The 13,971-nt window shown below is 39.2% G+C and overlaps 1 protein-coding gene across 1 annotated transcript in view; it reads right to left on the bottom strand.

Annotated features, from left to right (window-relative positions):
* The window catches only part of LOC119162262 (uncharacterized), a 69,402-nt gene extending 55,635 nt beyond the window's left edge, over positions 1-13,767 (bottom strand). Inside the window, exons 1-4 of the mRNA XM_037414720.2 lie at positions 13,330-13,767; positions 9,529-9,683; positions 7,001-7,130; positions 5,375-5,510 (exon numbers count right to left, since the gene is read on the bottom strand). Of these exons, the coding sequence (XP_037270617.2) occupies positions 5,375-5,510; positions 7,001-7,130; positions 9,529-9,683; positions 13,330-13,419 (511 nt within the window). The 5' untranslated portion in view covers positions 13,420-13,767. The remainder of the gene's footprint in view (positions 1-5,374; positions 5,511-7,000; positions 7,131-9,528; positions 9,684-13,329) is intronic.
* Positions 13,768-13,971: the final 204 nt, after the last annotated feature.

Genomic DNA, 13,971 nt, shown 5'->3' with positions numbered 1-13,971 from the left:
AAAAACGCCAAGCTGACGGCCAGTTGAGACAACTTGAAGCGGATGCAAGACGGCAATACCAACAAGAAAATTCTACACCATAGACTATAGCTAATGAAGCTGTGATTATGAAGTCAAAACGTAACCCGGAACTCGGAACCTCATATCAGCTATAAAGAAGAATCACCGCTATATCACAATCGGTCTCAGCACTATCTCTTTGAATAAAAAAATATATAAGTATCACAACCACAATCAGTCTCAGTACTATCTCAACTTTAATCACATTAATCAACTCCGAAAGCTTCGCCCCATAATTATCTTCAAGCAGCTTGAAATGCAGTGATTTTTTTATTCTGGTCAGTCATTTATGTTTTAACAGTTTTAAACCTGGCATTTTAACCTAAAACCAACTAAATAGTGACTGATTGGCATTTTAAATTGTCACAATACTTGTGGACCCATGTCTAACAATGAAAATAAAAAATTGACACTTCTATAACTGTCCATTTGCTCAAATGATACTTTGTTACACAGTCAAAACACAGCTTTTTCTATAGAAATCTTATTAAGCCATTATATTTTAATCTGTTGTATAAATTTCTCAATAAGCAGCTTTTAAACAAATTTACAGATTACAAATTCTTCATTATAAAAATAATCTAAGGATTACATGTAGTGATTTTATGCTGCACAAAAATCACCTTAATTATGGAAAATCGACAGCTTTAGTTGATAGTTTTAAAAAAATTAAAATTGTTTGCATTTGCTGAAATCTTCAGCATCCTTTTATGTACACAAACTTATGCTGAAATGTCATTATTTCTTAAGCTTATAGTTATCATTATGTTATCTTACAATGTAAGTACACTGATACTAAGTATTTCATTTTATCTAACTTTAACATTGTCGCTCCATTTTTGTTACATATACCATGCAATAGTGTTTCCTCTCTTTATTCTTTTTTAGGTTTGTGATTGTTTTCTGTAGTTTGCTGATGTGCTTCCACATGCATCACATTTTATTGCGATAGCAATTATATGAATTTTGCCTTCGCTGTCGCCATCATGCCCCATATAAAACACAAATTGATAGCATCACCTTGTGCAGTAAACATGGTTGAAGCATAGATTATACAAGCTGGCCATTTCTGTAGCACAAAGGCATATGTGATAACATTACCCCACATCTGCCCCAACAATGGCTTCTCAAGCAGAGAGGATATGCCCCCCCCCCCATGTTCCATTATGCAAAGAGGTGTAAAGGCTACATCGTATGAGCAGCAATTGCCAACTTTGATCGTAAGGGCGCAATCGCGAGTGCAATCTCAACAGACATCACTAGACAATGTGTATACCCTTGTACATCCTGTTTTCTCATAACTAACTTCGCATTGAAATGACAGACAGCATGAAAACCACTTTGCCTGCTGGAGAGCAGCAATATGCATTTACACCAGCGTTTTGTAATGTGAAACTGGACCCACAAAAGTTAGCTGCTAGCCTCACTTCACATAACATACTAGTTTGCAGATATTGCATTCATCGCTTACTTACATAACATACTAGTTTGTAAATATCGCATTCATCGCTTCACCCCTGAGGCGAAACTGTGGTTTTTTTTCCATTTTTTTTACAAAGCTAAGTATTGTTGATGATAACACCAATAGCTTTACACATCTGCATTGATGTCAAAGCTTCATACTAAACAATCATTCTTGTAAAACATTTGTTTAAGTTTGTTCTGAAATCTATGTTGCCTGTATAGTCAGAAGATTTTGTTTCCTTCGTTTTATTATTTATTCGAAGGGAGATGCTACTAGAAAAAGTTTCTTTAGTCTGTACCCTAAAGCAGTGGTTCTCAGCCATGGATGTGTCGGGGACCCATTGTGGACTAGTGGAAGTGATGGGAGACCCCTTGCAGCGGAGGGAAGGAGGGGGGGGGGGGGGGTATGTAGGTACATTAAAGGGCCACTCACCAGGCCGCATACCAAATTTTAGTTAGACAGTGGAAGTTGTTGGGTGTCCGATAAGGAGCATTTCGCCACAAAACTTTTTTTAAAACGGTTCGTCCCGAGCAGAGAAAACGGGTTTTTTGAAGCGGCGCAAAATTAGGATGAGAGGAGGCGAGTTCAAAATCCTTGCCGCTCCTCCGCGTAGCTTTCGCAAGCCAAATCTCTTCCCCATCCTCTCAGGCATCCGACCATGAGGTCAAGTGCGCATGACGTGCCCAAACAAGTCCAACCCCCAAGCACGCGAGCGGCGTTGCTTTGTTGACCAGCGTTATTTTGTGGTCTTCTGCCTGTTTCTGCAGGATGGTTTGGAAATGCTGGCTTACACGCGGTAGAATAAATGAGCACAATGAGTGCGCGAACACATAGGAACGTTTCACGGCGGTCATCTGCTCCATGCGCTGACCACGGGGACAGGAATGCATGCGAAACGCCGACACATTAGCCCCGCATCTGGTTGCAATTCACTGGAGAAAAATGGAAAAAAGACGCTCATATTCCCGTACTACATCTCAATATTTATCTAGAGCTTCATTAATCTCTTCAAGCAACAAATTACATAAACTACACATGCTGTGTCAAATACTTTCACCATGTCACGTGCCACTGTTTGCAATGTCAGAGCATAGTCATCTACGTAGAGGACCAACGTCACTGCATTGTCGTGTACGTAGGGCCATTCATACGCGCACATCATGCCTTCATTCTCTAATCCCGCGCCGGCAGAAGGGAGGGGGAGCAGCGTTCATCTTGAAATTTCACCCGTTTCCGTGGCGCGTAGCGTTGCAAATTTTGGCAGACGTGATCATGTAGGCCTCGTCTACGCATTGCGCTTGTCAGCTCGAAATTGTCAAACCTGGTGAGTGGCCCTTTACCACAACTGAAGCGTGAAGCAGGTGCCTTTTATTACTACCAAAAAACATCAAATAAACGTGCCACATCACTTCATTTTGGACAGTTTATCAATACGTGGCCCAGTCAAGCTTAAAGAAAAATGCAAGTGAAGGGGGCGTCCGCAGACCCCCATTTGAGAACCACTGCTCTCGAGCAATTACATTTTTGCTGTTTATACATGTTTTTATGCTAGTTTCAAATATGTATTCACTTTTTGAGTGATTTGCATAGTATTGGTTTTGTACCACGACAATGTGTAAAATGTAGCTTTATTTGGACACACTTTTTCTAACTTTATGGTTATGAGCCATTCGCGGCTCATATTTCCCTACATTAACTGTAGAATGCAAGTCACTATCAAGAAAGTGTGCTTAGCACATTTTAATGAACAAGAAAAACTGTACTGTGACAAGTCTTAAAATGCTCAGCCTATACAAATTGCTTACTATATATTCATGATAATTGTATCAGCGATATCAAATTTCAAAGAAGATATTTGCCCTCTTCAATCGTTATAGAATACATGCTAAAAATTTAATTTCGACCAGATAAATAGAAGTACCAAAAACATGTTTAAACTCAAGATTTTTCAGGAAGCAGAGCACAGGACACAAAAACACGCACACATAACGCAAACACAAGTGCTGCACAGCACTTGTGTTTGTATCTTTTATGTGTGCATCTTTTTGTATCCTTCTGAGCACTGCTTCTTCAAAAATCATGCCTCATCAAATAGCCCATCAGTGCATATTAAGCAAACTCACGAAGTTGCGCAAAATTGCATCTTCGAAAAAATGCATTTTACACATAGAAATGGAAGCTCACCTAAATGACAAAGATGGGCTTTTTAAAATGATTTTTGTCCATCATGAGAGCTAGGGAATCATGGTTATTTTGATTACGAGGCCTTGGTGAACTCCCCATGAGAAATCCAATCGTAAGAAGCCAGGTGACAGTTTCCAAGGGACTTAACACAATGAGCGCTTGTTAGTTTTCAATAGCCACTTTAGTAAATGTACAATTTCCCGATTCTGAAGACACCCCTCTAACTGCAACACGATTCTTGGTAAATGAGAAAGCGCATAAAAAGAAAGCAAGTGGAAACACCACCCTGAGATTCTTTCACCGAACACCGTGATGTCATAAATTTAGAAGGCATCTCCTGGATCCAACATGGCTTCTAATTGATAAAATTGAATTACATTGTCATCTGTGGGTGCCACAGACTTAGCGTACAAAGGTTAGAAAATTTTCATCGAGCCAATGTTGCGAAAATGTGACAAATACATTTCGGAATTTCTTACGTCACGCTGGAAAATTTGGTGAGAAATTCAATAATGAAACTTTAACCTCGATTTTCTATCCCAATAACTAACATATGACAATAAAACATATGATATTATACTTCTCAGAGTACAATTTATCAATCTAAACCAAATCATTGTTTCTCTTTAGTGTCTTTTTAAATATAATTTCAACCTACTTCAATTTAAAATATGACCTTGATTTTTTTTATCATGAAAGTAGAGAAACTAAACTTGTGGAAGCAAGTTAAAAACAAAAAAAATACGAAATTTGGGGAACAACATGGTTTTCTGAGTAGCATCTCCTCTGGAAAGAAGTGTGAATTTAAGGGTTCGGTTTCTTTGTCAGAGCAATATTAATGAGAACAGACAATGATGCCATGAGAACTATAGCAGATATTATTAAAAGTGATTGTAACCTAAATGTTAAGAAAGAAAACTTGCCACCAGCAGGATCCGAACCTGCGGCCTTCGAATAACACATCCGATGAGCTACCAATGAACTACATGGGCGATCATCCCTCTGTCCTCTTCATAGGGTATGTATGCGCATTTAAACGTGGGAGCGTCAGTCAGTGCCACTTGTTCTCCTCAAGTATTTATAGAAACATATATACGATGACACAAATGACTTCCAGCTAATTTTCTACCTTGTTGGCATGTGCACTAAAGGTGAGGCAGTGCATGAGGTGTGCTTATTTAATGTGTATTGCAGATGCTGCACCTCTTCAAAATGATAGGTTCCACACCTTCCGGAATGCTTTGTAGATTGCTGTGTGGTTTTGAAAATGAATTCAAAGTGGTGGTGTTGTGGAAGGTGAAGGAATGCAAAGTTCTGTTTCAATACATATTAAATTCCACAAACATGGCTAGAGCGAGCAGAAAGAGCAAGGTTCCTACTCAAACAATCTGATGGCCTCCTTCATAAACACTAACCATGCACCATTCAATGCTGGGAAATCTATGAATGTCAACAGGCTACCACCATTGGAATAAGCTCCACACATACAACATAAAATATTGCTTTGTTCATAAAGCCTCTGGATAATTAATTAAAAGTGCATTTTGAAAATATCCACTCACCATTTTAAGTGTATAAAAAAGGCACATTAAAAAAACTGAGTGTTTATGATACAGTTGAATAGCCTCATTGATTGCTTAAACTAAGGACAGAAGTAATGCATACCTTTTATAGGAGAAATACAAGATGACCATAGCATTGTAGACACTGTGCTGCTCCATACGTAAGGTACAGTTTTAGAAATGTTGTGGACTGCTTCAAGCACTCTAAGCCTAATGTTTGGAGACAATGCTTTCAGGGTCTGCAACAAATGCAAATACATTGGCTAGCATTGGTGACGGTTTTTCTGGTGCAAGGGCCCAAATACAGTAGATACATAACAGCAGCACAAACGGTGAGGAATGCACGATACTGCTTAGGCTGCAATGGTGCAATCAGGTACAATTTCTTCAAATAGAATGTGAGGAAGGAAAGATTGAAGAAGTTAATAAACACCTTAAAAAGAGGATACTACTGAAAAATTGACAGCATAATGAAAATTAAAATATACACCTATAGGTTGGAACTGAACCTAATAAGGTGCTGATGTACATGAGCCTAGAGACAGCACAGCAGCTCCTCACAATAAAGCTCTAATGCATCATCTAATTCATATATATCCATTAGTGAACCACCGTTCCTTGGCACACACACAGCTCCTCAAGTACGAAACCCACTACTACCTTCGGAAAAATGGAAGCAAAATCTTCACCTTTCCTTCTCGTCCTGGAGAGTACATTTGTAATGTTATAAAATAAAACAATAAAACTGATAAGCATAATAATCCATTAGTAATTGGTTTGATAAAATAAGAAACGATGATGCATTCAAGCATATCAAGAATGTTATAATGGGGACTGCATTAAACTTTACACCGTAGCATTGTAATAACAATTTTGATGCTTCTTCAGTGATAAAATATTATCTGTAAGGTCGAAAACTGAGTGTAGCAAAACAATTCGTTTATTTTTGTGAGGTTAAATAAGCTGTAGTGCCCATGCTACTGCGCTAGTTGTCGCATAGTAGCTATTCAAGGATTAAATCATTAAAATGAGGTTCTGCTGCTCGGGCGACTTGCCGATTCGTAAATGGTAGCGTGAATTAGCGCATAAATGCCCCGCCGCGGTGGTCTAGTGGCTAAGGTACTCGGCTGCTGACCCGCAGGGCGCGGGTTCGAATCCCGGCTGCGGCGGCTGCATTTCCGATGGAGGCGGAAATGTTGTAGGCCCGTGTGCTCAGATTTGGGTGCACGTTAAAGAACCCCAGGTGGTCTAAATTTCCGGAGCCCTCCACTACGGCGTCTCTCATAATCATATAGTGGTTTTGGGACGTTAAACCCCACATATCAATCAATTAGCGCATAACATATAAAAAACGCAACATACACGTAGAGACAGGCAGGTTCTAAACTTCCAACTTCATCCAACTGAGTTGGAAGCATAGTGCCTACCTGTCTTTACATACACGTCATGTTTCCTTTCTTATGTGCTGCATTAACACATGCTACCGCAATAAAATGAGAATTAGTTGCCTAGCCTGAGGCAGCCTACTTAGGCCAGCTATCCTGGCAGCCCAACACTTTTGCCCAAAGCAATATAATTCATAACAAAATACTTGAATAAATGTGCTAGCCAGACTTTCCAGAAGCATAAGTATATTAATTGTCACAATCTCCTTACTCAAGTGCCAGCTCCACTGAGACCAAGTGCAGGATAGACAGAAGACGCACAAGAGTGTACCTGCTCTAATTACCTTAATAAAGTGCTCTCTCCAGCCACATGCTGACACAAGTTCCGCAAAGAAGGGCCATCCAATATGTGGTAAGTCATCAAGCACAGATTCAAAGTACTCCAATTCGGCTGCTCCTACGACATCATTAGACCTAGAATAAAGTTTTGCTTTAGTCACAATGCAGTATACACAATAAAATGCTTCACAAAGTTCTAATATATATATATATATATATTAAAACATATTTTCTTCATGCAAAGTCACATTTTTTGCAAAACAGTGCAAATATTATACTGACATAATGTGAATGGCTCAAAAAAAGTGGCACATAATAGTGTATATGCAGATTCCTCATTTCAGACTATTTCACAACAAGTCAAGTCAATGCTGAGCTCACTGTAGATGACTTGGAAGATATACTCAAACATGCAAGCATAAACACTGAGTTGCCCCGCTACATGAACTGAGAATGAATACAAGATAAATCCCTCTTGTTTTCATATGCACAGTTCCAATATAGATAGATTAGCACGAGTGACCGATCACCTCCATAGTAAAATCAGCACATGCAGAGTCTTGTTTACTAGCATGCCAGAAATAGAGCAAAAAAGAAAAAGCGGAAATGGCCAGACAGAAGCGGATTACCCGAATGTTAGCATTTCAAATGCTAGTCACGACTTTGCCTCTTCAAGCTGCAATCACCAGTGCAAATCCTTTTCTTTTTCACGTAGACACCAAAGGTTCTTGCAATAAAGTGTAGCAGCAGGCTGGAGTAGAACTTAAATCTTAAATGCATTAATATGTCTTGCAAGGCCCACTTTACAAACCTGAACACCATAAAGGTACAATAGTCATGACATGCATGTCATGCTGCAGAGGTCACGTAAGGCTCAATGCACTTTTTCTCCGGAAGCAAATTGAGCTACTAGGTGCATATTGACAAGACAACTTGCAAAAAAAAAAAAAAGAAAATGAACAAGATAAAGACAACAGTGCCACTTCCTGTCTTGTGCCTTAACCTTGGGTTTTTTTGTTGATTAGGCATACCTGTACTTAATGCACCCTTTGCACAAAACAAAGGAAACTAAAGAACATGTGTTTTTACCTTTACAAAAAATTAAAGAAAAAAAACAATAACTCATTGTGGGAATTCATAAAATTAGTTATTTGTACAAGCAAACGAAGTATTACAGATCCTGAACTACTTTCATGATGCAAGTGTAATACACAAGGTTACCTCTCTTTTTCACACATATTAAAAAAAATATTCGAGATGTTTGGGGAAAATCCAGAATGCTAGAAACTGATAAATTAAAAAAAGAAAATCATTCATGCTACTTCATATGACACTGAAATGAAAACCTGAAAAACACTCTGGAATGAGTGCAACAACTATCAACTATACATTCCCAAACATGTTTTTTTTTTATTTCATGAACCTAATGAATGACAGTACAATCAGCACAATCACTTTTGTAGTATATGACTAAAAAGGAGCAAAAAAGAAGTTGCAAAAAAGAGCACATAATCTGGTGTGCAAGGTTGTAGGCTTTTTGCTGAATGGCATATATTTGGCCTAGAATGCTCCGTGTATAAACTGGAAACATTCTCTAGCCAGGTTCACAAAATGTCTAGTTCTCTTTTAGAAGTGGTGCCATATGCTACTGGATTATATGGTGTGCCAAATTTCTTTAACACTCCTTTTCATCAACTTACACAAGGCATTAGCACTGATTTATTTGTAATGTTAATGCTAAATTTGAAATGTTCCTCTCGAGACCACTAAACAAATCAGCAATGACATGATCAAAGTAGATCCATATGAAGCTGCACAGAAGCAGCAAAATTTGACCAGTTGCTACTTTACAGGCATCTGCCTTCTTACCATGCTCCTTACAATTCAGCATAGTATATTCACTCTCAGCAAAAATTCAGATGTAAATGTTTCTGAAAGTACTAAACACGAAGTTCCATTGTCAGGTTCCCTTGGATTTGCAAAAGTCGCTCAATAATCCGAAACATACGCTTGGAACACTGTACTGAAAACTGGCTACAGAACGATTACATGCTGTCTTTTAACAGATTGAAAATATTTAATTATGTATAAATATTATATTGATGTCCACATTTAAAGTAATACTGGTTTAGTAGAACACGCAAAAAGCAGTCATGATGCTTGACACAATTCCATGATGGTCGCTAAGATAAGCAGAAAAAACAAAATCCTATGGGTTCTATGGGTAAATCACATATAGTAGTAAGGCAGTGTATAAGGTAACACTGTGGGTTGACTGACACACTTCATTTGACATCACAACTGCAAGTTCAAAACAGAAAATATAAATCTGCATATATCATGTGGGGCAGGAAGTGCTGCAACAAGAAAACATCAAGGCCAAGAGTTATGCCATATTTCCAGGTTCAAACAGTCACAGAACATCCACATATGTGCATATAAAAGTCTACAAAGATTCAGTTCAAATGGCCAAACCAATGGTAACTTTGCACAACAAACTTAACGCCATGCATACAGAGCACAATTTACTTACAGAAGCACCTTTACAAAAACTGTGGTATGCAGCCTTGAATTAGTAATGGCCCGCTCAGTACCCGCACTGTAGGCATTTTGTATTTTGTTTGACACAGACAGGGCCGCAGCTCTCGAATGACTTTGGTCGGATGAAAACAAAGACTGGCTTGCATCCTGCAGAAATAAAGACATCCACTTCAAATACATTCAAGGGTAATGCACAATATGTTGTTTTAGCTATTGTCTAATAATTTTTTCTAGCCCAATGATAAGTTGTACAATGGCTAGAATCTGTTACTGCATTTAGCCCTTATATAACAACTTGGGCTAATTGATCCAAGTTAATAGCGTGAATGCAGTGCAAAGCACTCAAATGCAGTAACACTAGCACCTGGCACATATATGTGTTGAACTGTGTGTTTTTACAGTTGCTTACGATGTTATCATCCAAGTACAATCGCTTTGAGTTGCTTCTTTGTAATGGCCGTGGGACAGCTATTGACGTTGCACAGATAGCTCCCAGCAACACCACCAACAAAGTTTTGCACCAGTTTTGGTTATTATCCCTAGGTCATTCATCTTAAATTTTAATGACCTCTCTTGAGGCTGTGTAACCCCAATGAGAATAACTTAGGCAGAGCTTTCCTCCAAAAGCTTTGAAAGTGAACTGAATATTATGTTTTGTGATTTTGAACACACTTTGCTTTGAATATGAAGAATGGCCCAGACAAGGGCATGTTAAACCAAATATGTTAATGTATCAACTTGCTATGTTTCTGCAATATAATTTGCCTATCAGGCATGCAATTGCCTAGTCAGTTAGAACATATGGAATCATAGCGGGCATACAAGAGTACAAAATTTTAGTTAAATATTTTTAATATTTTTACGAAGTGCTTTACACCTGGAAAATATGCAAGGCTTTCGATGCTAGAACACACTTGACAGCAGTCTTGGGCACGTTACCAGTAAAAAGTAACAGTGTTACAGTTAGAGAAGCCACAAAAGTAACTCTGTTACAGTTACAGTGAAAAGGTAACGTCATTACTTTTCCATTACTGTATAAAAAATGAATTACAAAATGAATTATATATTTTAATTAATACAGACATAAGAAGGCATGCAGGTAGTGAAAGTTGCATGTGGTGAAACCCTGGAACGATGCTCCACAGGGCAATAGTTTTGACCTAAATGTGTGTGTGTGGGGGGTGGAGGCTTCTTGAAACGTGGTTCATTCGCTACGATGCGCTGGCTAGCAATAGCGACCCGCGGCCCCCTACTGAACGCTTGTAAGGTCAGGTATGACTAACGAACTGATCAACCTCCGCTTATTTTTATTTTTTTTTGCCAGCGGCTACTGAGGACACCACCTGCATAGGAGGCGAAACGTCAATCACTTTGTTAACAATTGTTGTGTTAACTCGAAGTAGAGCTTTCACAGTCAGTTAAAAGCCCGTTTCAAATGCTTCGGGCTTTCAGCAGTTTCATGCTGCTGTTTTCTAGCCACCTGTCAAACGCGACTTGCGGGAAGCCTCAGACGGAGGAATGCTCCACCAGCATACTAAAAAAAGGATAGAAGCTCAAGTGACAAAAAGGATATATATTTATCTCCTTCCCACCCACTCCCCACCCTCGAAAAAAAAAAAGAAAAATGGGGGGGGGGGGGGGAACGTGAACTTGGCAAGGTGTTCAGTGGCAATATTATTGATTTACGACATGTAATTTTATGAATAAACATACCCTACAGGCACACTTCGCTTCAAACCAGCCAGACAGGTCTTTGTGAAATATGTTTACCTTTAGATATGTAGTATACAGGTAAACTTTGAACTTGGTCTTCTGCAGGGAAGACATTCCTCTTAGCAACCCGTTCTCTTAACTTAGAAGTGTGGCAGTTTGGGCTAGTTGGTATGACATGACGATAGTTATAGCGCACGAATAGAACGATGACAGAGAGACCAGAAGGACACGAGCGCTTGTGTCCTTCTTGTCTCTTTGTCGTCGTTCTCTTTTCGCGCTATAACAATGTCTGTTCTCTTAAACTGTGATGTGGGCCATGGAAAGTCGAAAGGTGGGGAGAATACTGTAAAGAAGAAAGTTCGAGAAAATGGAAGGCGTGTAACGTCAGCCTTTAATGAGTGTGGTTGCTGGATGATTTTTTTTACAAATACAGAAGTAACTGTAACAGTATTTTTCGTTACAGTTACTCAGTAAAAAAGTGACAGTGTTACAGTTACAAGTTACTTTAAACTAAAAGTAACTAGTTACAAGTTACTGAAAAAGGTAACTAGGTACTTCCGAAGACTGCTTGACAGATCATTTGAGTTCTCAACATTGATGCACTCTATCACGGTTCTTCAGAAGAGGATAATGAAGCTTGTGCAGAAACACATGCCATTTGAGCTTTCATGGTGTTGTGGGTCATGTTAATGTCAAGTGAAAAGTAGCAAGCAACTAAGCAGTCTTGTAGAAATTCAAGTCATACTAGCAGTTATGCTTTTCTGTTCAGAGAGTAAGGCTTCCCAAAAATGATATGGGTTGCCCCCTTTCAAGTATACTCAGCCTGTTACGTATGGTTAAGGAATTATGCATCACAAGGCTTACATTGTTTTTTCGGACACGTATACCTAAGTATTACATGTGAAAGGCTGCTGACAGCCTGGTTAATGAAGAGTAAATGGCTACTGAATGCCAATACTGTGTGCTGGCATTCAGTGATGACAATGCAAATGCATTGCATTCGCATTCAGGCCAACGAAAGCTCCTCAGTACTAAATAAAAAATACAGAAACCCTTACCTATCAAGAAAATGGGGGCAAATGAAACTTGGTGTGTGCATGCCTGACATAATTATTTGCTTCTTTTTATAATACCAATAATAATTATTGAAGTTTTACATTTTAAAACAATACGATTCCATGTAGTGCCATAGCAAAGGGCTTAGAAAATTCCAAGCACCTGTGGTTCTTTTAATGTGCACCAAAATCTAAGCACACGAGCCTCCAGCATCCTCGCGTCTACAGAAAATTCTTTCTATCATATTGCACAATGCTCCTTCTAAACAGTTGCCTTCCTCCAAGCTGGAAATGGGGCCTCCATTTACATGCTTAGCTGCGCAACACTTCAGTTGCTGCAGGCAACAACTGCCATGCATAGATATTCAGGCAAAAACCAAATGATAAGTCACCTTGATCAGATTGCCATTTAGGAAATGGCTTATCACCGACAAGGCTATGAGCTATGAAAGAGCTTTAATTTTTGGAAAACAGCACACACCAGACCAGCACACAGATTCAGTACAGTTTCAAAAACTTCAGCACACAGCTTCCGACCCAACTGTACTTGAAAAGTGGTGCTCAGATGGTCCACTACTTGCTTGAAGTTTTAGCAAAGCTGGGTCCACCTGCAGCCAAACGCTCAGCGCAATTCGGTAACAATCCGTAACATACTGCACCACTTTTTATTGTCCATGCATCTGCCGTGTTCTGAACTGAGTGTGGAAAAAAATTGACACCACGAGTTATTATTGAACGCAAAAACCCGTGGCCCTCACATCCATTCAATATATGCACATCAGGATGAAATCGAGTCACGCTTTAAGGTCCCTGGTATCGTAAAACAATGGAAAGGAACGTGAAGGGCCGGTTTTATACTTTTCCTCTGTTTTTAGTGTGACGTCGCACGCTTTTTGTGTGTGTGTGTGTTTCTCGCAAATTGGTGCGCAAGTGAACACGCACGTTTGAAACTGCCTAGCGCAGTTAACAGACTTGCTAAAGCAGCCTTTGTTGTAGATTTGTTCTCGGTTTTCTTGAATGCTTACCTTCTGTTGGAGAATGCGCTCGGCAAAACTAAGTGCGCCTTTAAGCACTGAAATGTCCCGCCCATATTCAAAACTGCCAACCTTAGCCATACGACGTTCCACCACAGCACACCTACCCCTTCACGGCACTGCCAGCAGCACAAGGCACCACCACAGAACACCTATACACTACTGGCACCACGGAAACGCATGATGCGCGTTTTTATTCGCAGCCGTGATACAGCGCATGTCCTCCGAAATTGCACGCCGGCAGGTTAAAAACCTTTCATGCAATCATAAACCACAGTTTCCTATGCATAAACTTTATGACGCATATCATATAAAACTCTATGTGCTCTATGCATAAAGTTTCATAAGCTTTATAGAGCTTCATACAAAGTTGCTTAACCTAATCTACGTCGTAAACACCATGTTCTTTGATAACACAAAGCTGGCCAATGCATGACCTCAGAGCATGGTAATAAACGCCTTTGAGATTCGGTTTTATATTCCAAAAAAAAAACCACCCTTGACCTTAACTTATTATATATCATTTACGCGAATATTTTAATATTTTGTTCTCGTGTATTTAGTTAATGCGTAGTTTAGTACTAAACTTTTTATAATGCTTTAAAGAATGCTTTGGACTGAGTCTTTCAGTGG

Source organism: Rhipicephalus microplus, chromosome X (assembly GCF_043290135.1).
Source record: "Rhipicephalus microplus isolate Deutch F79 chromosome X, USDA_Rmic, whole genome shotgun sequence".
NCBI classification, from domain to species: domain Eukaryota; kingdom Metazoa; phylum Arthropoda; class Arachnida; order Ixodida; family Ixodidae; genus Rhipicephalus; species Rhipicephalus microplus.
Note: the sequence above shows the minus strand (reverse complement) of the source record. Positions and strands in the feature narration are given on the sequence as shown.